This window comes from Zingiber officinale, chromosome 6B, assembly GCF_018446385.1.
Source record: "Zingiber officinale cultivar Zhangliang chromosome 6B, Zo_v1.1, whole genome shotgun sequence".
In the NCBI taxonomy this organism is placed as follows: domain Eukaryota; kingdom Viridiplantae; phylum Streptophyta; class Magnoliopsida; order Zingiberales; family Zingiberaceae; genus Zingiber; species Zingiber officinale.
The window spans coordinates 122969889-122995099 of NC_055996.1; the positions used below are offsets into that span (position 1 = coordinate 122969889).

General features: G+C 35.9%; 1 protein-coding gene across 2 annotated transcripts; it reads right to left on the minus strand.

Moving 5' to 3' along the window:
* Positions 1-1875: 1875 nt before the first annotated feature.
* On the minus strand, positions 1876-4884 carry LOC121989320. Of its 2 annotated transcripts, XM_042543290.1 has the most exons (11): positions 4525-4881; positions 4305-4407; positions 4217-4230; positions 3878-4096; positions 3690-3761; positions 3432-3521; positions 3292-3330; positions 3107-3211; positions 2723-2888; positions 2248-2357; positions 1876-2172 (listed from the first exon to the last, which is right to left on the minus strand). In XM_042543290.1, exons 1-11 carry the CDS (start codon positions 4726-4728, stop codon positions 2086-2088), a joined length of 1209 nt encoding a protein of 402 aa, XP_042399224.1. In that variant the 5' UTR covers positions 4729-4881; the 3' UTR covers positions 1876-2085. The 2 variants fall into 2 exon arrangements, with proteins under 2 accessions (XP_042399224.1, XP_042399225.1); XM_042543291.1 differs by lacking the exon at positions 3690-3761 and having other exon boundaries at positions 4525-4884.
* Between the last annotated feature and the right edge of the window lie 20327 nt (positions 4885-25211).

Here is a 25211-nt window from a genome sequence, read left to right on the forward strand (position 1 = left end):
AACAAATTTTTCTTAACTTTAATCAATTTGTTTCTTCCTTTTAATAATAAATAAATTTAAATGTTAGAATAGACCAATTTCTTCTAATAAAAAATAAGGAAATTATAAAATAAGCCTTTTAAAATTAAATTGTAACAATGTGCAAAGATTAACTTGCTGATCATGACCATCTGCAACTGCAACTGAGGTAAAGTTAAAAGTTTTACTCACTGCAGGAAGTATTATCACGATTATGGTGGAGGGGAAATAATGTAAGAATAACAAGTGGTGATGGGCAAATTTTATTTGATACCGAGTTAATAGGACCTCGCGCCCTATTAAATAAGAAATTAAAAGAAAATATGAGATCTCATTTTGGTGGATCGATCTTTAATTAAAAAAAATGATAATTTTAATTAGTCTCATTGATTATATCGGAAACGATCGATTTGATCCCATAAAAACTTTTTTATTGATCATCTGGGTAAATCGAAAAATACATGCGATGATCAACCTACAAGTCTAGTATTCTTTGATTACGCCCTCTCCCTTTAGATTGAACCGTGCATGTCTATATGACAATCTGAATGTCCTACCATATCATCATATCCCGCTCCGGGGCGTAGATCGACCTTTAATAATCTAAGCAATTTGATTAATTAATTTTATTATTTGTCTCATAGGCTAGCTAGTATGGCTCTTTTATCGATGTCAGAATTATTAATAATAAATCTAATAATTTATTCTAAAGCATAACACTTTAAATGAGAAAATTATTAATTTATAATAATAATAAATCTAATCATTATTTTAAAAAATAATATTATGAAAGCATAATTTGAATATATCCATTTAGAAATTTTATCATTGTAAGAGTCTACCACCAATAGATTTGCGGTTGAGTTATTAGATAATAATAACGTGCTGGAGGTGATCGAGATATTTGCAATGAGTTTGCTAAGTGTTAAAAATTTGGCAATTTGATGAAATTTATCGAGTTGGATTCGTTAATCCATTAACCGCAATGAAAGTTGAATAAGGATAATTTATTTTCCACGGTTAATTGTTGATCACTTAATGAATGTTATATTATATTCAACCAAAACTACGTAGAAATCATGCAAACGCATCAAATGCATCTAAGTCAAATGTGACACTCACGCAAAAATCGCTAGTTGATCAACAATTCCATTTCTTAAAAAATGAAGAAGAAAAGTTTAGTACAAAGCACAAATTAGGCTAAATTAACCATCTCAAATAGTAATTGAATTTTAATTGGTCCTAGATCAATTTTGAAATAGGACCTAAATGAATTTAAATTAAGAGGCTTATTGTCTTTTTCATGAATGGCCTAAGCATCTCCTTCTTTCTATAAGAATCCCCTTTAATCATTCCAACACAATAAACAATCTAAACATCACTAGCATAGCATTGTAGTCCCTAAGACATAGTTAAATTGATCATCACATAATAGATTTGTAAAATTGAGCAAGATTCTCAAAGTCTAAGAAGCTAACATTGGTTTTATGGAGGGTTATACTCGCAACATTTGCACATTATATTGAGCCGCAAATAAACTTTAGGAAATCCTCCTTTTCTTACATGCTTTACTTTCATGAACCCCTTGTTCTTTTAATGTTTACTTTCATGAACCCCTTGTTCTTTTAATGTTCAAATATGAAGTTGCTTTAGGGTTCAAGTTACCAATGAATTCTGAATGAAATACTTTGTTCGTACTTACCATTTTCAGGAAAAAAATATTGTGAACAATATCTGCCAGATTTTATATTGTTTGGGGTGCATAGTTAATTTCTTGACTAATAAACTAGTTATTCAACCTTGTTCCTGTGACTCAGAACCACTCAAACATGGATAAATTCTCCAATGATAGCAATATATCTCTAATACACAACAAATTTACCAGTTATTCTTGTTTCTGAGGGAGAAGCAACTCAAACATGTTCCGACGTCAATGATTGAGTAATTAGCAACAGTGAGAATATGTTAATACAAAATTGAAAATTGCAATCAACAATTTCGCATTAGATGTCAAGTTCTAAACTCCAGGAGATGCTGCATTTCAGCCATGAGGAGCTACAGATTACATCATTGGCAAGGTACAATAACAGGGTCCATGGGCGTGGAAGGATTTCTGTCACATAACTCTGGATCCATGGTGATGACTCCTTCATCCTGACCAAGGAGAAGAAATGTTGTTGAATGTGCAATCTAAATAATAAATAGACAGTAAAATAGTTCGAGGTAAACCTTGGCAATGTTTCTGAAGTAGGTTGTGTTGTAGTTGCCTGTTGGGAAGAAGGCCTCAATTAGGTCTGCTAAAACCAACTGCGGCTGCGAGATGGCTCCATCAAACCAGTCTTGGAACATACAAAACATGTTATGAAATTTAGAATGAAGAGAACTAAAAATTGTGAAACTCTGAACTTTGATGCCATTACAAATGTCGTATTAGTTTGAAGTAACAGATGATGGTTCGAAATTTGCATCCATATATATCAAGGATAATTAGGTTTTTGAATAGAATCAGTTCCAAAAATTGCAATCAGACTTTCAGCTTTGTGTTAATTTTGTACTAAGATAATACTAAGCCAATTCAGTCGAGTAAAATTTATAGTCCAGTTGGTTTCGATCGTCATAATCTTAACATATGACAATTGACATGATATCGATGGTGATGAATTCTTCAAAGCCACCCTGATGTATTCACTTTGGATAGACTTACCGAGAACAGCAGAGTTGTAAACTCTCTTATCATATCTCCATACCCTTTGGTTGGTCAGAAAGGCGAAACGGGAGTCATCTTCAACGTCCATGTTCTCAAGAAATGTTGACAACTTGTACACTTCAGGCTGTGCTACATATGTCTGATCGATCACAACATCCACTGTCTGAAAACATCAAGGAATATAATCATTCAATTCTTGAAGTACTTCATTTGGTGGTGATACACATCATGAAGTTAGTCGAAGAAGAAAGCAAAAAAAAATGTTCATTATTTTCACATTGTTTAAGAATGGTATGAATACAAAATCGAGTAAATGATCAGTAGTAGGCATTGAAACAAAGAATTTTGAGGCACCAAAAGAATCTTGTGATTAAAGCTTACACAAAGGATCGCATGGAAATTGTCCATATCGTCTGGATCTGAAACATTGTAACTATTTTCGCTGATAGTGTCATCAATGTTCTCTCCTCCTGCATCCCTTACAAACTTCATTGTAATATATAAAATAAGTATATAGTCTGCACACTTCAATCATATGAGTTTACAAGAGCTGTGAAATTCCTAACCTCTGATTCGAAACTTTCTTTAGAAAATGACCATACTCCCTGCACAGGTACAGAAACTGATCGATACAAGTCCAATAAAAAGTGCTAGCATCATGCTATAAATTTGACCAAAATGCACTAAAACAGCACTTAAGAAAGACCTGGTTATACACCACCCATGCTACAATGGGCTTGAATTTGGATGTAAGGTTTGCAGCAGCTTTTTTTAAGCACATGTAATTTTCTTTAACCTGCAATATTTGACTAGTTAAAGCTGTGACAGATATTCTCTAGATGACAAAACGGTGCAAAATTATAAGTCAAGACCTTAATCAGACATATTTTTTCTCAAATTCAAGAATGAGGTGTCTTATATTATTGGCAAAAATGTCATAATTGAATAGTTGTTCTGGCCTTACAGCATCATAAACTGAATTTGCTCTGACTTCTGAGTTTGTAAAGGTTGCTAGGTACTTAATCCATTCAGCTCTCTTAAGACACCCATATAAAAAACCAACAAACTCAATTAGAAGTTTTTATTTATTTCTAAGCAAACACAAGGACAGTTTACATCTCTTGCACTGATATTTTATATGATTTGCAGTACCTGTAATGGAGTTCTTTCATCTAGAGGTACAAAAGCAGCAAAATTGCAGGCTTGCTGTTGGTCTACATTGCTGATGAAATGTGCAGAGAATTGAGTCAGTTGTTGCATGTCTGTCTTTCTAACTAGTTGGATACCACCACTAATGTAAGATTTGAGTAAACACTGAGAAGTAATTTGATCTGATGTCATTCCCTTGAAGCTCTCCAGGAGGCCCAGCAACTACAAGTTACATGAATTAGAAAGGAAGAAACACAGACAGTGGAGGCAAATGTCTAGACTTCTGAACAAGATTGTGAATTTCATAGATGATTTTGTCACTTGCACGGCAACAGTTCTTACCTCAAAGAATGACACTGCAAAGGTACAGTGTGAGAAATAATTAGTGTTTCTTCACTGGTGAAAAAGCTATATGACATAAAACAAGTACCTGGAAATTTCGTCGTGTCAACAGAATAATTTGAAAGTGGAACGACGAAGGATTTGATCCTTCCAGTGCAGTACTTTGTTCTCGCAGCCATCCTCGAATTACTCTTCATGTGCCCCATTCATCAAATCCCAAAGCGGAAGAAGCAACCATTGAAGATGTTAGAAATTAGCAGAGGCAGCAAAAAAAAGGTTAGGGGAGCAGGGAAGGTAACTAATCTGACCTGCATAAGAAGATAGCTTTTGCCATCGACGCTGTTCTTGATGACCTTGAAGCTCTGGCCATAGTAGATATGGAACAGCTCGGAGTCGTCCACCTTGGAGATGTTGCCCACCACCGGAACCGCCTTCGCCGCCGCCTGAGCTCGCAGCGGGAGCTGGCACAAGGCGAAGAGGAAGAGGAACGGTAACTGAGCAGCTGGAGCCATGGGGGCTTTGTGGCCAAGACGCAATAGGATGGGGGGTGGTGATGTAGCGGCAGCATTTGTTGAAATCACGCAGCGCTTTTGGTCTGTCGGCTTGGAATGGACTTGATAGTTTATTGTGGGAATAGGAAGGAGCCAAAAGCAAGGAGGGGAATTGGTGCCAGTGCCCGTGACTCCATGGGGGGAGAGGAACGATCCATGCGGAGTGTTCTTTTTGTCTGCGTGCGGTCTGGTTTCGATTCGGATTCTCTCAAGGTGTTTTTGGTGTTGGCGCGTGCATCCGGATCAGCCATTTCCTCTCTCTCCCTCCCTTTTCCTAAACTTTTACCTGATCTATTTTATTTTATTCTCTCAAAATGGTCTAGTAGACCGCGTATGAAGTACTGTTAATTTAAGTTATGAGATTCAAATCTCATTATAATTGAGATAAATACCTCTTTCGTGTGATAAAAAGTGATTCGTTCGCCCCCAATGTCCCCATCAATTCGTCCCTAGGCTAACACGGAGGAGGTAAATCACGGGTGGCTACTAGCCATTAGTGCAAATGGCCAAGACATAAGGGAGGTTATGCTCGGTCACGCCGAGTTTCGACTCCAAGACCTCATGTGGTAACACCCCATGTCTTAACCATCACACCGCTCCGAGGGGACGATAAATAAATAAATACCTCTTTCGTGTATCAAGTCTTGGGTGAGTCAAGTTATCTATTATTAATTTTACGAGATAAGATTTTTTGGACCACTTTTTATGATTCAGAGGATGTGTCACTTGATTTTGTGATCGGATCGTGGTCGTGATCCGGCCGCAAATGATTGCGATCCCTTCTTGGGTTCACCGTCTCCACCAAGTTATAGTTTTTGTTCGGAGCGGACGGTCGGAGGCCGCCCGAAGGACACCTTCGCTCGATGTCCTGTAATTTGGCCACTTATCCATCACCGGAGGCCTCCGACCGCACGCTCATAACAAAAACTATAACATGATGGGGATGGTGAACCCAAGAAGAGATCGCAACCATTTGTGACCGGATCACGATCACGATTCGACCGTAAATACGAATGACACATCCCCTGGATCATAAAAAAGTGGTACAGGAGATCTATGCTCCAACTTTACCTGATCTATTTTTTCATATTACAAAAAATGATAATCCCAATTAGCCTCATTGACTATCTCTGGGGGTGACCGGCCCGGTCCCACGGAAGTTTCCCACCGGTCACCAAGGAAGCGCACGCGGCAGTCAACCCAGAAGTCCAGCATCCTTTGATTACGCCCCTCGTTTAGAGAAAAAATTTCTACAAATACGTCGTAGCTGAGGTTCGAACCGTGGATACCTGGGAGACAATTTAGATGTCCTACCACGATACTATGCCCTCGGGGATTATTTTTTCATATTACGATACAATGGAAAGGTGTAATCTACGTTGACAATTTGATTTTTAATTATAATATATTTATAAAAAAAAATTCTCTGAATAAGGTGTGCAGATGTTGTCCCAATAAATGTTTTCTAATTTAGTAATTTGTAGGATGAAAAATTTTCATGGACTAAATTGATAGCCCAACTTTGATATTACGTTAATTTTTTTTTTTCCTGGGCTACTGCTGAGTCACAGAGAGGGAGGAGAAGGCAAGAGGAAACAAAAGAGAGTGATTCTTAAGGCTGTAACTCAATGTATTCAAGCTCGTCGGGGTTCATCAATGGCGCCTACAACGACGGTTGATTTTGGATGGGATTTTGTCAACAAAAAGCTAACAATTTTAACCTTTTTACTTTTTATTTTTTATTTTTTATTTTTTATTTTTTACCGGCCCGACTTGAGATATAGATTAGACGGTTTAATCTCATATTATACCCCCTCAAGTAAATTTATAAAGCGGAATGGCTCCGGATATGGCGGTCCAATTTTGTCAATAATTCAATCTAGATATATCAAGTTGAAATTGAACCTTATTATTTGACAAATGTATCTCTTACCATCACACCAAATTACAATTTTAACCTTATTATGTCAAGACACACAAGTTTGTCAACCGTCCCTGCATGCTCCTCTTGCACTTTGTGCATAATTTCTAACCTTTTATTTTATTATCGCCGGCTATGGTGTAACAAAATGGTGTCAAATTATTATTCAGTATATGTGATTCAATATATTTATAACGATTTTTCTTTTAAGATGATAACTATGGGCTATTAGACTTATGTGTCGCTCATCATGAGCGTTTTTTGATTTAATATAATAATATGTGAAAAAAATTTATAGGATCAAATCTATAGTCCAACAATATATATTTTTTTAACCTTTTAGTTTATTCTTTCATTAAATTTACAAATTTTATTTATTTTATTTTTACAACTTACATTTTAATGTATACATCCCTCAGTAATAGGGTCATTAAGACACGTGGAGGAACCCTAGGTTATAATGCAGCAGGAAAACATCAAATTATCATTGAAATATCTATAATTCGATTCTCAGTTATAGTACATTTGTAAAAAATTTCTTCTAAATAGGACGTGCAACCACAAGATACTGGGCTTCTTGGTCACTCGCCATGAGTACTTCTCGATTTATCCTGATGGCCAGTGGAAAACTTCTATAGGGTCAAACCAATCATCCCAGGTTCGGTGTTACCTGGTTCATCATGAGGACACATCGAGAAGGGTTGAATCTCAGGGTTGATGGGGCATAAAGCCCTATATTTCGACATAACTCATTTTTCCATCCATCTTACCTCTCAGTCACCGTGATTTATCTCCCTCGTGATGATCTTGGGGCAAGCTGATGGGGCACTGGAGGCTAGCCTAATCGCCTTTTGCCCAATAAAGACATATGGAGAAGCCTTAATTGTTGGTGCAGGGAGCACCAGACGATCGAACCTGAGTTTTAATAATAGTAAAGAGCTTAAAAGTTAAGATGTCTTATGATTTAACAAATGTGACAGAACTTATAGGAAAGCTCTAAGTGTTCTTAGGCAAAAGTCCTAATAGATCCTACTCAGGTAGAAAATTCTAGGGGAGGGAAACCTAGGTCCTAAGGGGAGGTAATCCTCGGTTATGGAATATCCTATCCACGGTTAGGCAATAAAGTCCTGGTCCGGGGGACTGGGGAAAGTCTTGGCTAGTCGAGGATGTTGGGCGAAATCCTAGAATCGAGGACTCTAGGTGAAAATCCCGAAGGTCGCGGACATCAGGTGAAGTTTGGACAGGTCGTGGATCAGACTTTCAGCATAAAGTCCTGAAGTCTCGGGCGCTAAGCAAAAATCCAAATGCCCCGGAGGACCGGTCTAGCAAAAGGTAATTTCTCCTAGGAGGAGTAGGTGAGGACGCGTTTCTCAAAGAGAGAATATTAGGCATTTGTCCGACCTAGAGTTTCAGCGAAACTCAAAGTTATGACTGGACAGCCTAGAAGCTGTCAAAAGTTAATTTTTATATATTGTTTGCATATTATTATAACTCTGTTTTGCAAGAAGACTAACATTTTCTAGGGTTGCAATTTACCTTGTTCGGTCAATTGAACTTCGGTATCAGTCGACCGAACCTCGGAGATCAGATCAGCTCACAACCGAGCTTTGACCAAGGGATCGATCGACCGAACGTCGGGATCAGTCGACCGAACAGTAGATAAGCAGCAACTTGATTGAGTCGGGTTGATCTGACCAGATAAGTCGAGGATCATCGACGGATCGATCAATTGAACGACATGATCAATCGACCGAACGAACACTCTTATCCGAGCAATGGCATCTGGACGAAAAGCTGAGAGGATTCAGGTAGGATCAGTCGATCGATCAGGGAGATCGGTCGATCGATCAATGTCGAGTCAAATAGTGATCCCGAGATCAGAGGATTTGGATCAAGTTCAACTCGGCTATAAAAAGGGGTTCGACCAACAATTTCGAGAACAACAATTCGAACATCTTCTGCTCTTGCACACTATTCCAAAGACAAGTCCACGAAGTCATAACGTTGCTCCGATGACCGAAAGCTCGCACCTCCAACTCTCTAAGTTGTCGGTATAATTTCATTGATATTACCTAATCTCTAATTACATTGTAATTGTACTTATCTTTGTAATTTTATGATCTGATAGTAAATTGTCCAAAGTAAACACTCAACGAGTGTGTGCCTTAAAGTAGGAGTCATCACATGCTCCAAACCAAATAAAACCAACTTGTGTCATTGTTTTTGTTTATTCCTTTATTTTCGCTGCACGAACTCTTACGCGAGTGTTTTTCAAAAAATGAATGTGAAAGTCACGAGTACTATTTACCCTCCCCCCTCTAGCACGTCTTGATCCTACACTAATGGATTGGCGCAATTGGTACCTACATGAGTGTTTGCTCCAATATGACTTGGGGTCAATTCTCAACGAGTGCAAAATACCTTATTGGGTGTCTGACCTTTCCATGTAAAGGGTCACTACGCTAGAGCAAAATATCTCTCATGATTTATGTACCTGTATTTTATCATGAGGCCAATGATATTAGGTCACTTAGGATAAACAATATCACCTTTTTTTTACTCCAATGAAGACACATGGAGAATTTGAAAATTTTATGACATTGAATCATCAATCATGATCTATTTGCACTTCCCGATTTATTTTGATAGCTAATAAAAAACTTCCGTAGGATCAGACCAATTACCACTAGAATTAGTGGAAATATTGTTAGAAGGGGAGGTGAATAACTTCAATCATTTCTCGGCTTCGCTTTGTGCTTGCCATTGAATGTGCAACGAAACTTCAATCAACTTGGACGCCACATGCACAACACTTGCATTTTACTTGGTATCCACCTCCTAGAGACAACTATTCCAAGTGTCACTCATATGTCACCACTTCCACTAAGAACTTACTTGTTCTCGAAACCTTCTGGAGACAGAGAATCCTCTTACGAGATTGAACACAAGAATATAACAAGAAATGAGAATGCAAAGACAAACGAAATTGAAAATGACTTTACAATCAAAACCTACTTTACATGATCTCTTATTGCTTGGAAATGCATTTTGTTGGTTCGAAAAAGTAGTAGTACTTTGTTATAAAACCCCCAAGAACTTGCTACGAGAATCCTCCTCAAAATCCCCTTTATATGGATGTTGTTTGGGCTGATTTTCGACCAGCAATCGATTGATCTTACATACTAATCTATTGTCACGTCAGATCCGAATATTGAAACCTATAGAATGACTCTTTTTCGCCTGACCAATCGATTGGTGAGTCACACCATGATTATTGGATGTGAATTGACCTCAATCGATTTCACATATTTCTATTCACTCGAGAAAACACTTCCAATCGATTGCCTTAATCGATTCCTGGATGTCAGTCGATTCCCTTTGATCCGGCAGTAAGGACGGGGGACCCCCCTTTGAGGGAAGTCAATGACACGTAGAGGTCAAAAGTCCAAGGGCAATATGAGGTTCAGCTGATCGGATAAGGGTCGGGTCAACCAGCCGAACGGGTTAGAACAGAATCAAAGACAACCCGGCGGGGAGTCAGGTTTCCGACGCTCATGGTGAACAAGGTCGCCGGGCCGAGCGGGTGGCCCGCTCGGTCGAGGCATAAGGCAGCAATGCCGTGAACAGTCTCAGCCGAGCACATAACCGGGAATCTCCCGAGCGTACTGGTACTTGCGTCCGGTCGGACGTAAGGCGACTGCCGAGCGGCAGGACGCTCGGCGCGGGGGGAGAAAGGACAAAAGGACAAGGGGACATCGAGGAACATCTTCTGACAATGAGCATGTTCGACGACCAAGCCATACGCAGAATCTTACGACAGAAGGTTCTGCCGTCCCATCAGAGAGATGCTCGGACTGTAGCAGTATGGTGTCAGGCAAGCTCCTCTGGCAAGCACATACTGGGGTATGGTAAGGGGACACGTGTACGCCTCGATATGTGTGCATAAGTCTCCTCACAGCTCTATATAAGGGTCCTCACACTTCGCCGGAGGAACGCATTCTCTGAGATTCGAAGCCACTTCATAGTTTCCTTTGACCTGACTTGAGCGTCGGAGGGTCATCGTCGGGAACCCCTTCCCGGCCCGACTTCCTTGCAGGTTCGCCAGAAATTGGTGCAGTTATTTGGAGATAGAGGAGAGCGCCACGTCCCCAGCGTCCGTCGACTCATCGTTCGGACAGGATCACCCTTAATTGATTTTGTATCCTTCTGTTGTCTCGAGAAAACATTGTCAATCGATTGTTGTAAGCCAATTGATTATCTCAATCAATTGTTGTAAGCTAATCAATTTTGAACCCTTTTGTTCGCTGACCATCTAATTTGCCAACTCCTCAATCGATTGACCATATAACAAACATGGAATTCTAGGTTTAGGGTTTGTCAATCGATTAACACTTCCTACCAGTCGATTGCTAACCCTGATTTCAACATTTTTAAGGTTGAATCCATATCTTTTTTGGTATCTGATTGACCTCAATCTACCTAGACTTCCTTTGCTTAACATCTGATCACCCTTGATCTGTCAAGATTTTTTGTTACCTAATATTCAATCAACCTTGACCTATTGGGAATTTATCATTGTCTAGCATCCGATTAACCTTCACCTGTCAGGACTTCCTTAATCATGCCAAGTGTTCAGTCCTCCTTGACCCACTTAAACTTTCCTCTTTGCCAACTTTTTGTTGGACAACTTTCGATCACCAATTTTCCAGCCCTCCTTGACCCACTTAGTATTTGGATGTATACTATAAGTCTAGCTTTTGTATGTGTAGGACCGTTAGATTCGATAGAGGGGGGGGGGGTGAATATCGATTCGAAAATTTAGAGTATAAACGCAGCGGAAAAGTAAAATAGACACAGTTATTTTTACTTCGTTCGGAGCCTGTGACGACTCCTACTCGAAGGCCCGTACTCCGTGAGTACTTTCGTTGGGCAATTCACTAGCAGTTCGAAATAATGATTACAAAAAATAGTACAATGAATGCTAATGAAAATGAAAAGCAAATACCGACAATAAAGACAAGAAAGGAGCGTAGTGTCGGAGCTTTGTTAGCGTCGCAGAAGTGCAGAGCAGTGGAAGACTTTTCCTTTCGTTGTTATTCTGAAGCTCTCCTCTGACCCTTCTTTTATATGAGGCTCGGGGCGCCCTGGATGCCTTCCGGGCGCCCTGGATGCCTTCCGGGCGCCCTGGTGAGACGTCGCAAGTCCAACCAGCGAGCTCCACGTGGCGACGCGCGATCAGGATGAAATTTCCCTCCCGGGCGCTCGGATCCCTTCCGGGCGCCCGGATTCCTTTCGGGCGCCCGGACCCTGTTTTCCCGCAGAATCCGTCCTGCAAAACGTTAGTCCGGAGGCAAATTTACCCTGCAACACAGATTGTTAGCAAAAGCAAAGTGAGTATGAATTAGCAAAAATAGTATGACTTAGATTCCGTCTTTCCGAGATCGGAATCTAGTCACGATCTCGACTTAGATATCCGAAATGGATCTAAGCCGGATCGACGCCTAATGTTCCCTTCCCGGGAACGCGTCCTCGCAGTCACTCCCCTCCAGTGACTTACCTTACTTACCTGCCAGACGTCCGGTCAACCCTTCAACCCGTCTGGACTTCTCGCCAACTATCCGGTCAGCCCGTCGACCTAGCTGGACTTCGTGTCAGCCCGTCGACCCGCTTGGACTTCTCGCCAGCTATCCGGTCAGCCCGTCGACCTAGCTGGACTTCTCGCCAAGCGTCCGGTCAGCCCTTCGACCCGCTTGGACTTCTTTCCAGCTATCCAGTCAGCCCGTCGACTTAGCTGGACTTCGTGCCAGACATCCGGTCAGCCCGTCGACCTGTCTGGACTTCTCCTGCACACTTGATCAAAGTGTCAGACAATAACAAACTAACTTAACCTGATTTGTCATTCATCAAAACCTGGGTTAAATCGTTAGTGCTAACCGCACCAACAATCTCCCCCTTTTTGATGGAATGACAACCTGGTTAAGTTAGTGAAAACATATGCAAGTAACAACATGCATTTATGTGGTTTTTAAGTTAGTTAGTATTTTCAAATTGGTTTAGCTAACTTAACCACCTAACCCTCCCCCTTTGGCATTCATCAAAAAATAAGCAGGGGTAAACAAGCATAGTGTAGAGTAATAACAAGTTTAATTCAAAAATTCAAAGATGCTGATAAAAGTATAATTTTTAACAGCAAGTTAAAAAAATAGTCAAATTTTCAAGCATAAGTGTATAAGTTCTAAATTTCAAGATCAAGGTTTAAATTTTCAAAACAGGTTTCAACTTTGAAACGCTTTTCAAACATAAGTTTTCAAAATCAAAATTCCAAAATTAAGTTTGAAAAATCTATTTTTCAAAACTGATTGAAATTTATTTTTCAACACTAAGTTTGTAAAAGATTCAATTTTCAATAAAAAGTAAAACTCAATTCTTAAAAACAACTTATTTTATAAGAGTTAGTTTTCACAGACTAAGTAAAAAGGATAAAAAGTTTGTGATTTTAAAACAGACAATTTTGAGTTGACTTTTAAAAAATTTCATAATTTTAAACAAGTTGATTTTGACGATTGATTTTTAAACTTTGATTTTCAAAATTAAGTTTAAAATTCAATTTGAAAAACTGAATTAGTTTTATATCTCCCCCTGAACCTGACATAAAATTTTGAAAATATTTGCTAAATATATTCAAAGTAGAAAAAAAATTGAGGTAGAATTTTCTAGAGAGATTTTAAAGAGAAAATTAAAAAATAACACTTAAGGAGATAATTAAAAACCTCCCCCTGAATTTGATACTCCTTTAATTTATTAATCCTCCTTATTTATTACTCCCCCTTAATATAAAATTTTACAACCGTAACATATTTTCGTACCTAAGTGTTTTAGGCGATTGTATAATTATCTTTATAAAATTGTTCATTTAAATTTGACTAAACGTAATTAACGTTAGATTCAGTTGAAATGAGTTAACCTTTAGTGTTATGTTAAATAAGATAAGTTGTTATTAATTTAATAATTAATCAATATTAATAATTTATTGATTAAATTTTGCTTGATTCAATAATTTAATATAATCTAAATTTTGTATTAATTGATGAAGGTGTTAGTTATAATTTAACTTTTCATTTACTTCCTTTTAAGTTGGATTAACTTAGTTTAAAGTTGGTAGTAATTTGAAGTTAAACTCGTTATTAAACAAGGTTAAGGAAGGTTCAATTTAAGTCAAACTTTATAAAAATTAATATTTTAAAGGTTGATAAAAAAATGAGTTAGAGTAATTTTAATATTTTTACTAAGGTTAAACCTAGGTTCTAATCAAATCAAGCTTAGCTCTCAAATAAAGTTAAACTTAAATAGTTAAGTTCTACTTATTAATTACATAATTAAGTTTAAAGTTAAAGTTAACGGAATTTAAGCTTTTAAGTTAGGTGTCTAAGTTTTAAATGAATTTAAAAGAATTATAATTATTATTATTTTTAAGGGATTTCTAACAAGATTTTAAAATGATTTTTATAATTATTTAATTAACATACGTTCAATTCAGTTTTGATTTTGGATTTAAATTAATATTAGTGATTAATTTAGGTTTAAGTTTTAAGTTTAAGTTAAATTTTTAAATTTTAATTGTAATTTCAATATTAAGTTTTAATTTAAGATTTAATTTTTAGTTAAGTCAAATTAAAAATTAATTTTAAGGTTAAAATGATGTTTAAGATTAAAAATGAGTTTAAAGTCAAAATAATAATTTTAAAGTGAAAATAATCTATAGAAATAATTTATTATTACTATTTTTAAGTTAACAAAATTTCATTATAGTGAAAAAAATAAGAAGAATTTTTCAAAATGATACAAAATTTTTAGATAGTTTTAAAATGTTTTTTAAAATATTTTTTTAAATGATTTTTAATTTTTTTTTTTTAAAAAAATAATTTTTAAGTTAAAATAATTTTAAAAATATAATTTTTATATTAAAATAAGTTAAAATAATTTTTAAGTTAAAATAATTTTTAAGTTAAAATAATTTTTAAGTTAAAATAATTTTTAAAATAACAATAATTTTTAAGTTAAAATAATTTTTAAAATAACAATAATTTTTAAAAGGTTTTAAAAGAATTTTTTAAAAGAAATTTTAAAGTTTTTAAAATGATTTTTAAAAGAGTTTTTTAAAATAATTTTTAAAATGTTTTTAAAAGAATTTTTTAAAGTTTTTTTTTTAAATGATTTTTAAAAGAGTTTTTAAAATAATTTTTAAAATGTTTTAAAATAATTTTTAAAAGTTTTTAAAATGATTTTTAAAAGAGTTTTTTAAAATAATTTTTAAAATAATTTTTAAAAGTTTTTAAAATGATTTTTAAAAGAGTTTTTAAAATAATTTTTAAAATGTTTAAAAATAATTTTTAAAAGTTTTTAAAATGATTTTTAAAAGAGTTTTTTAAAATAATTTTAAAAATGTTTTAAAATAATTTTTAAAAGTTTTTTAAAATGATTTTTAAAAGAGTTTTTAAAATAATTTTTAAAATGTTTTAAAAGATTTTTTTAAAGTTTTTAAAATGATTTTTTAAAAGAGTTTTTAAAATAATTTTTAAAATGTTTTAAAATAATTTTTAAAAGTTTTTAAAATGATTTTTAAAAGAGTTTTTAAAATAATTTTTAAAATGTTTTAAAGAATTTTTAAAAGAATTTCTAAAAGTTTTTAAAATGATTTTTAAAAGAGTTTTAAAAAAAATTTTAAAATGTTTTAAAATAATTTTTAAAAGAATTTTTAAAGTTTTTAAAATGATTTTTAAAAGAGTTTAAAATAATTTTTAAGTTAAAAAAAATTAAGTTTTAAAATAAATTTTTAAGTTAAAAAAAAATTAAGTTTAATTTGTAAAATAGTTTTTTTTTAAAAAAATTAATTTTAATTTAATTTAATTTTAATTTACTTTGAAATTCAAAATTTAATTTGAAATTCGAAATTTAATTTTAATTTGAAATTCAAAATTTAATTTTAATTAATTTTAATTTAATTTGAATTTGAAATTCAAAATTTAATTTTAATTAATTTTAATTTAATTTGAAATTCAAAATTTAATTTTAATTTAATTTGAAATTCAAAATTTAATTTTAATTAATTTAATTCAATTTGAATTTGAGATTCAAAATTTAATTTTAATTAATTTTAATTTCGTTTGAAAATTAATTAATTTAATCCTTATTCATCTCACCCGATCTAGATTATCAATTAGAGAATCTTATAATTTTGTGAGATGAATTAGGTTTAATTACAGAGTTTGGTTTAACTTGTGTTAGATTCAGGTTTAGCTTTGGTCTCAACAAATAGGCATTCTTCGGATAAACTTCTAAGCTTGGTGAGTCACTTGGACGTCATTAGAAGTAACCAACCTTTCGAGGTTTTCCGAATAGTCCTATCCACGGAGCTTAGTATTAAACCTTGGTCTAACTAGTTAGGATCCATTTAAAGGTAGCTTCGGTCGGTTCCACTTGGCCAAATGCACCAGATTGAAGTCATATCTTTCTAGACATGCGATGCTCAAGCTTCCCCATCGTACTATCATCAAAAAACTTCACCAGTACCATGATTCAAGTTAAACTTAAACCCTCTTTAACTAGTCCTAATTACCCTGTCGGGTAGGTTGGTTGGGGTTACCCTTTTCGGGTAGGTTGGTTAGGGTTACCCTGTCGGGTAGGTTAGTTTTTGGAGGTGCCAGCTATTCTGGAGCCTCCCCCTGAATTATTGGCCATAAATTTAGTTTTTAGTCCTGGGTTTATTATAGTTAAGTTTTGGTTAAAATTTAATGTTTAATTTGTAATTTAGATTCAAGTTTTTAATTTTGAATTAATTAAATTAGTCAAATTATCTTTCTTTAAGAGAATGTATTTAAAATTTTCTTTCATTTTCACTTTTATTAGGTTAATTGAATTATTTTTCTTTAATAGCTTATTTTTAAAGTTTAAGTTTTTATTCATTTTTAAATTTGAATTAATTAAATTGTTTGAATTATATTTCCTTAAAGGTTTATCTTTTAACCTTTTATTAATTGTTAATTTTGAATTTTTCAGATTATCTTTATTTAATATGTTATTCTTAACATTTAATTTTAATTTTGTTAAATTTAGTTTTGATTTTATCAAAGTGTTTGATTTTATTCTTATATTTTCTTTATTTTTTAAGTTGATATAATTAGTGGAATTTATTAGATTATTCTTATCATTAAAATTTAATTTTTTATTAATTAAATTATCTTGGGTTTGGATAGGATTTTCTAGATTAATATTGTCTAGATTATTAAATAATTTATTAATTTTATCTAGATCAATATTCACCTTGTCCTCTCTATCATTTGAGTTTTCAGATTTGTTTAGGTTCAAGTTTGAATTTTTTATATTAATTGGATTTGTTTTATCAGATAATATCTTAGGGGTATTTTTGTAATTATTGTCAACTACATTGTTTTCACATATATTTTCAGAAATAACCAGATCAATGCTCATATTTTCTAAACTACTATCAGCAGGGGTATTTTGGTAAATATCACTAACCTTGAGCGCAACCCCTAATTCAGTAGGCTTTTCGATTGGATCTAACCCGAGTTCAGATTCGATTTTTACTTGATCCTCAAGCTCCATCGGCTCCTCGTGAAGTTTGATCAATTGGGTCCAAAGCTCATGTGCATCTTTGTACTTTTTTACTCTGCATAAAACATTGTTAGGTAAAACATTACAAATGATTTTACTTACATTTGTGTTTAGTTCTGAGTTCTGAGAATGTTTTCTCAATATCAGCCAATAATCAAAGTTTACGCTTCCTAAGAAGCATTCCATTAATCGCTTCTAATAGTTGAAATCTTGATCGTATGGTGGTGGTTCGTGGGGGTTCCGTCCTTCTTGAAGAGTCATTATTCTTGCACACAGAGAAATAGAAAAAAAATCCCAAGACTTGGTCTTGGATTAGCAGTGCTGAAAAAATAATATTTCACTATTTTTGAAAAAAAAATAATAAAATATTATTAAAATATTAATAAAAAAATATTATTCCAAAATTTTGAAAATGTAATATTTTATCAATACTAAGCAACGGTGAAAAGATGATGATGTGTTTTTCAAAAACAGTTTTGGAGGGAAAAAAACGAAAGGCGTAAGGTTTTATTTAAAAGTCAAACGATATCTAATTTTTCTTTCAAAAAGTCCCCCCTTTGCCTGATTGGTGGTTGCACCAAATCAGAGCGGTACCTGCTCTGATACCACTTGTAGGACCGTTAGATTCGATAGAGGGGGGGTGAATATCGATTCGAAAATTTAGAGTATAAACGCAGCGGAAAAGTAAAATAGACACAGTTGTTTTTACTTCGTTCGGAGCCTGTGACGACTCCTACTCGAAGGCCCGTACTCCGTGAGTACTTTCGTTGGGCAATTCACTAGCAGTTCGAAATAATGATTACAAAAAATAGTACAATGAATGCTAATGAAAATGAAAAGCAAATACCGACAATAAAGACAAGAAAGGAGCGTAGTGTCGGAGCTTTGTTAGCGTCGCAGAAGTGCAGAGCAGTGGAAGACTTTTCCTTTCGTTGTTGTTCTGAAGCTCTCCTCTGACCCTTCTTTTATATGAGGCTCGGGGCGCCCTGGATGCCTTCCGGGCGCCCTGGTGAGACGTCGCAAGTCCAACCAGCGAGCTCCACGTGGCGACGCGCGATCAGGATGAAATTTCCCTCCCGGGCGCTCGGATCCGCTCGGATCCCTTCCGGGCGCCCGGACCCTATTTTCCCGCAGAATCCGTCCTGCAAAACGTTAGTCCGGAGGCAAATTTACCCTGCAACACAGATTGTTAGCAAAAGCAAAGTGAGTATGAATTAGCAAAAATAGTATGACTTAGATTCCGTCTTTCCGAGACCGGAATCTAGTCACGATCTCGACTTAGATATCCGAAATGGATCTAAGCCGGATCGACGCCTAATGTTTCCTTCCCGGGAACGCGTCCTCGCAGTCACTCCCCTCCAGTGACTTACCTTACTTACCTGCCAGACGTCCGGTCAACCCTTCGTCCCGTCTGGACTTCTCGCCAACTATCCGGTCAGCCCGTCGACCTAGCTGGACTTCTCGCCAAGCGTCCGGTCAGCCCGTCGACCCGCTTGGACTTCTCGCCAGCTATCCGGTCAGCCCGTCGACCTAGCTGGACTTCTCGCCAAGCGTCCGGTCAGCCCGTCGACCCGCTTGGACTTCTTGCCAGCTATCCAGTCAGCCCGTCGACTTAGCTGGACTTCGTGCCAGACATCCGGTCAGCCCGTCGACCTGTCTGGACTTCTCCTGCACACTTGATCAAAGTGTCAGACAATAACAAACTAACTTAACCTGATTTGTCATTCATCAAAACCTGGGTTAAATCGTTAGTGCTAACCGCACCAACAGTATGAACATCTGTTTTTGAAATATTTTGAAATGAGAATCACTTTGGCAAATGTTTGCATTTTATATATGTCAACAGTTGTCCATTTAATTTATATTATAGATAGCATGGTGTGTGGTGTCACACAGAAGATCATGTTATTGGTTCCTTATAAATTATAAATAGTAGCTCACAACCAAGATGCATTGGGATAAACCATTGAACGATTATAGTGTAATTTGGTATTAGTCTGTCTTAATTATAAAATTATACTAGTACACTATGTGTGTATTGAGCAGGACCATTTGAGGTTGTTCGATTTATACTGACTACATAAAAGAACAGAACCTCTGATATTATGGATGTGCATTCTCTTAATCCCTATATAATAACAAGCACGTATACTTAGTATTTATTTCTTTAACTTATCAATGGATGAGATTTATTCGTTAAATCAATAGACCCGATGAGTTGGAAGATAATACTATTTATATAGTGTGTTATTTATTATAGAAGAAATCTGTGTTTTAATTATTTAGGCTGATGATGCCATCTTGAGGAGCTCATAAGGATTATCATATAAATCCTGCAGGTGGACTTAGTCCGGCATGATAATAAAGTTGAGTGGTACTACTCTTGGAATCAGATGTTAATTAATTGAGTTGTCAGTAACTCATTTAGTTAACGGACATACGATATTTTAAACACAGGGATATTAACGCACTCATGATAAGAAGAAGCCCATATTATAATATGGGATTGGTGCGGTAGTTCAATAATAACCCTTTAGTGGTATGAGTTATTATTGATGAACTTGAGTTGGGTGTTCGGGCCAAACACAGAAAGCACAAGCTCATCAGGAGGCCTAAACCAATTCCTCCTCTAGGTCCATGTTGTAGCCTCTATATAAAATCTCGCATCCACCCATCCAAAGGAGGTGTGTTTTTGGTTTTCGGCGCCACCTTCTTTCCTAGGGTCGGCGCCACCTCCCTCCTTTCCTAGGGACGGCGTCACCTCCCTCCTTTCCTAGTGTCAGCGCCACCTTCATCCCTTGTTAGGGTCGGTGCAACCTCCACCTTGATAGAGCTGGCGGTTCCTCCACCTTGCTAAGGTCGGTGGCTCCTCCTCCTTGCTAGGGTCGGCGGCTCTTGCTTTCATTGGTGGGCGGCGGCTTGGAAAATAAGAAGAAGAGAAGAAGGTACCCCATCCTAGTTATTCTCTTGGTGGTTTGTGATTTGGAAACAACGAAAGGAAGGGTGTTTGTTATCTTGGTAGATTGTCGTTCACACGACGTCCAAGAAGAAGAGAGGAATACAACAGAAGATCAAGAGATCTTTAGCTACAAAGGAAAGATACAACTAGTTCTTTAATTCCGTTACGTAATTAGTTTAGTTTTCTTTGTATCAATTTTGAATACCAATACAAGAGGTCAGCGATTTTATATTTCGATCAAGGTGTGCTTTGATCCGTCAAGAACTTGCTTGATTGATCAAACACATGTCTGATCGAACATGCAGATTGTTAAGAAAAGTTCTGTACTTGTACAATTTTTATACAGGGAAATTTAAACAGAACGAAATTTCAGCACATTCACTTAGAATTTCCTTTTATTAACTTCTCATTGAACTTCCGATCACCAAGTGGATGGTTCTCCTTGATCCACTTGGACTTTCTTTATACCAACTTTCCATTGGACTTTCTATCACTAAGTGTCAAGTTAACCTTTGACTAACTTGGAATTTCCTCTTGCTAACTTCCCGTTAGATTTTCGATCACCAAGTGTTCGGTCCTCCTTGATCCACTTAGACTTTCCTCTTGCTAACTTCCCGTTAGATTTTCGATCACCAAGTGTCCGGTCCTCCTTGATCCACTTGGACTTTTCTCTTTCACATATTGATCAAGCATCAAAACCCAAGCTTAGGTCGACCTGAATTTGGTCAACATGGCCAACCTTGATCTGAGGTTAATTACACCAATAATCTCTCCCTTTTTTATGTTTGATAATATGTTTATGTTAAGCTAACTTATTAACCTAACTTCCTTCTTCAGAATCTCCTTTTTCATAAATGTTCGAGTGAATTTCTTCTGTTGGATCGTACTTTTAACCAAGTTTGTGTCTTTTAAAAAGATATCATCTTCGTCGGATGTTGATTCGGGTTCAATTTCTGATTCGGTCTCTTCTTTAGATTTGGATCTTGGTTTGGATTTTTCTGCAATTAAAGTTATACCCTTCTCATTCTGATCAAGATTAGGTTATTGATACAGTTCAAAATTACAAAAGAATTCATCTAGTTTAATAGTAGCCTTAGACACTTTATACGCATCAACCATAGATGCCCACATGGTGGTCATTGGAAATGCCTTAAGTGTATACTTGATTAAATCACGGTTGTCTACCATGTTTATCAATTCCATGGATGTCGTTTAGTATCTTTTTAAAGAGGTTGTGTAGCTGACTTACCGTTTTGCCTTCTTTCATCTAGATGTTTTGGAGTTGACTTAGTAATAAGTCCTTTTTAGCCATTCTTGAGTCAGCTGAACCTTCATGTAATTTAATTATTTTCTCTCAAAGTTTTTTAGCATTGCTAAATTGGTCAACTTTGGTCAGTTGTTCCTATGTTGGCATGCATTTCAATGTAGCTATGACTCTAACATTGACTTGAGTCATTTTCTTATCATCACTTGTCTAGTTTTTAAAAAGAATTGGTGTGTCATCTAGAGTTTTGGGCAGCTTAAAGCTTATCTTGATGATAAAATAATTTTCTATATCATTCATCAGATAGTATTCCATTCTATTTTTTTTCAATAGGAGAAATTATCACCATTGAAAAGCAACGGGTGAATTGTGCTGAATCCTTCCTGCAAAGACATATCTACAAAGAAGTATTTATTCAAGTTGTATTAAGGCTTAGGACAAGATATGAGTTTGGTTTATGTTTGGTATAGTTATAATTAGGGTTTGGATTTAAGTATGGGCTATGCTGAGATTATTAATTAATTTAATTGTTTGTCCCTTATTATGAGTATAAATTTCGACCTAGATTATATTCAAGTTTTGCTTTGGGTAAGTTTAGTAAAAGTTTCAAAAATTGACTTCCAAGTCATGCTGAAACACAAGGTCAACCACTTTCTAGACAAAGTCTTTTTAAGAATCATGAGATAAATTGACTTTAATATAAAACTTTGGTCTAACTGGTTTAAAGTGAGGTAGAATAATTGCTTCTAATTCCACTTGACTCGAAACACTAGGTAGGGAAACCTAGCCTAGACATGCAATTATCCAAGCTTTCCTAGTTTCTATCAGCTCAACCCATTTGATACCAAATTATAGGATCGAGATCGACGCTAAAGGGGGAAAGGGGGGTGAATAGGTTTAAGAATACAAGCAATAGTTTAAAAAAATTAATTCTTGTTTATAATTTCTTCTAGGTGAAAAAACCTTGCATAATGAGGCGCATGTAACAACATAAAAAGTGAAAAGAGCACTAGACAGAACTAGATAATTAAGCAAGGAATGATTTGAAAGCTCTATCTTGAAACTCTTTATATAGTACTCTCTCAGTCGCTTGTATCCCTCTCGGTTGCATGTACAAGTGCTGAGGTGGTTGTAACTTCTATACATAAGATAACATTAATGAAGCTTCCCAATTGTTCGTGTACCACCCAATCGCCTGGGCATGGGCCAAACTTCATCTTGACCATTATGTTCGGGTTGCTGATAACATTGCTTCATGGTCGCCTGAAAGTTGCTTAGTTGCCCATTATACCCGGTCGCCTGGACCCATACGCTCGTCTAGATCCTCTCAAATCCCTTCGTCGAGAGTTATCACAAGTTAATCGCTTCCAGACTCCATCTGGTTGCTTGGAATCGTCGAGCATGCTTTCCTACAGTTGTTACACGTAATGACTATGATATAGAATATTAAGTTACTCACATTTACTTGACTAGATTACCCCGTCTAGTTTGATATTATCAAGCAATCAGTCTCCTGCTAATTCCACACACTTGGACTTGTGCCAAGCAACTAGCCTCCAACTATTTCGACTCACTTAGACTTTTTTTTCCAAGCAATCATCCTCTAGCTGATTCCATACACTTAAACTTAAGTCACCTAGCACCTAGCTAAGAATTTTATTTGCCAAGCTTTAATCACTTAGTTTTGATTTACCTAGTTCTAGATAGGAGTTTTATCTGTCAAGCCTTAATTACTTGGACTTGATTCACCTAGCTTCCAGCTAGGAATTTATCTGTCATGTTTTAATCACTTGGACTTGATTCACCTAGCTTCTAGCTAGAAATTTGTCTGCCAAGTCTTAGCCACTTGGACTTGATTCATCTAGCTTCCACTAGAAATTTGTCTATTTGGTCCCAACCAAGACTTAACTTATGCCTAGATCCACTAGGACTTGATCACTACCTAGTTGACAACCAGGACTTTAACACCTGCCAAGTATCCTGCACTTGCATACTTGACACAACTAGTTAGATTACAAATTTACAATTAACTTAACTTTAACATTAGTCATATATCAAAACCTTAGGTTACATATTGTGCACCAGGGACACATTATCTAGATCATTTTCTACCTTTTTGTCTTTAGATATGGTTGTTCTAGCATGATATAATCGGTAGTTATTCTTAGAATTTTCATGCTTTCTATTTTCATGATAATAAACACTAAAATCATAAAACTTATTTCTAGCATACTTGTTATTATGATATAAAGAAATACCATTAACTAATGGTACTTTAGGTTTGCTCTTAGAAGCTCCCCTTGATTTGAACTTTCTCCTTTATTTTTCTTTGAAAGTCTCCTCTTTGAACATTAATTTTGATAATGTCCTTTTTTATAGCACAAAAAGCATAGAATGTGCTCTTTATCCTTTCATATTATGGGGCTAGCTTTTCTTGGTCCTTTTTCACCTTAGATGTCACTTGAACATTCTTTTTCATTATTTTAGGACACTTTCTCTTGTAGTGTCGTTTTTCCTTACACTCGAAGTAAATAATATGATTTTTATTTTTAACAATTAAAATTATTATACCTTCACTCGTAGAGGTGACATATTTTTTCTTCATTGGTTCCGGATGTAGAGACTTCTTCTCGTTCCAGTGTCAATGACTCATACTCCCCCTCAATCCTTGAAATGGATACTTCTTCAATTTTTCCTTAGATGTTGAATACTTCTCAACTTCCGAGTCCTCTTGTTCTTGATCCAAAGAGTCTCACTCTTTGAATTTGTCTTCACTTTGCATTGAAATTGTATCTTTATGAAGCTTTGTTAATTTTGTCCACAATTCCTTGGCATCTTGATATTCACCTATTTTGCACATGATATTGTTAGGCAACAAATTAATCAAAATTTTGTTTACGCTATCATGAGTCTCGGATCTCTTGACTTGCTTCTCGGTCCATTTGCTCTTTCGAAGAGGTTCTCCCTTTTTATCTTTAGGAGTTTCAGATTCTTCCATTAGAATAAACCATTGCTCTATATTCATCATTAAGAAATTATCCATTCTTGATTTTCAAATATCAAAGCCTCCTAATATGAAAGGTGGAGGTGCTCGAATGTCATATCTGAAGCCTGTTGGATCGAGATGCGCTAGAGGGGGGTGAATAGTACTCGTGGCTTTCACTATTTTCAAATTTGTAAATCGTACGAGTTAAAGCAGCGGAATAAAGTAAAGAAGACAAAATAACACACAAAGACATGAGGAGTTACTTGGTTCGGAGCCTGTGGCGACTCCTACTCCAAGGCCCGCGATCGTTGATCGCTTCCGGTGGGCAACAACTATAAGCTCGAAACAATAGTACAGAATATGAGTTACAATGTGTGTAATAATGAAAATGATACCGAACAACAGAATCTAGAATACCGAAGCTCCGGATTGTCGGAAACTTGAAACAACACGTCGAGGTCGTTACGTAAGCAGCGCACAGGAGGAATAACTCTTTTTAATTGTCGTAAAAAGGTGCTGCTTGAATCCCTCTTTTATACAGTGCTAGAGGCGCCTCCAAGCCTATCCGAGGTGCCTCCAAGCCCCGAGTCCGCCGCGGTGAAAAGCGCTGATCCGGTCGCGCCTTATCCCTTTGAAGGCGCATTCAACGCCTGGTCCAAGACGCTTCCAGCGACGTTCGAGG

Excerpts from the sequence above, each read along its gene's own strand:
- LOC121989320 (XM_042543290.1), bottom strand. The coding sequence starts at position 4,728 with ATGGCTCCAGCTGCTCAGTTACCGTTCCTCTTCCTCTTCGCCTTGTGC. Across the intron at positions 3,212-3,291 it reads AAGAAAGTTTCGAATCAGAG|TTTGTAAGGGATGCAGGAGG; the intron begins GTTAGGAATTTC and ends ATTACAATGAAG. Across the intron at positions 2,889-3,106 it reads ATTTCCATGCGATCCTTTGT|ACAGTGGATGTTGTGATCGA; the intron begins GTAAGCTTTAAT and ends TGATGTTTTCAG.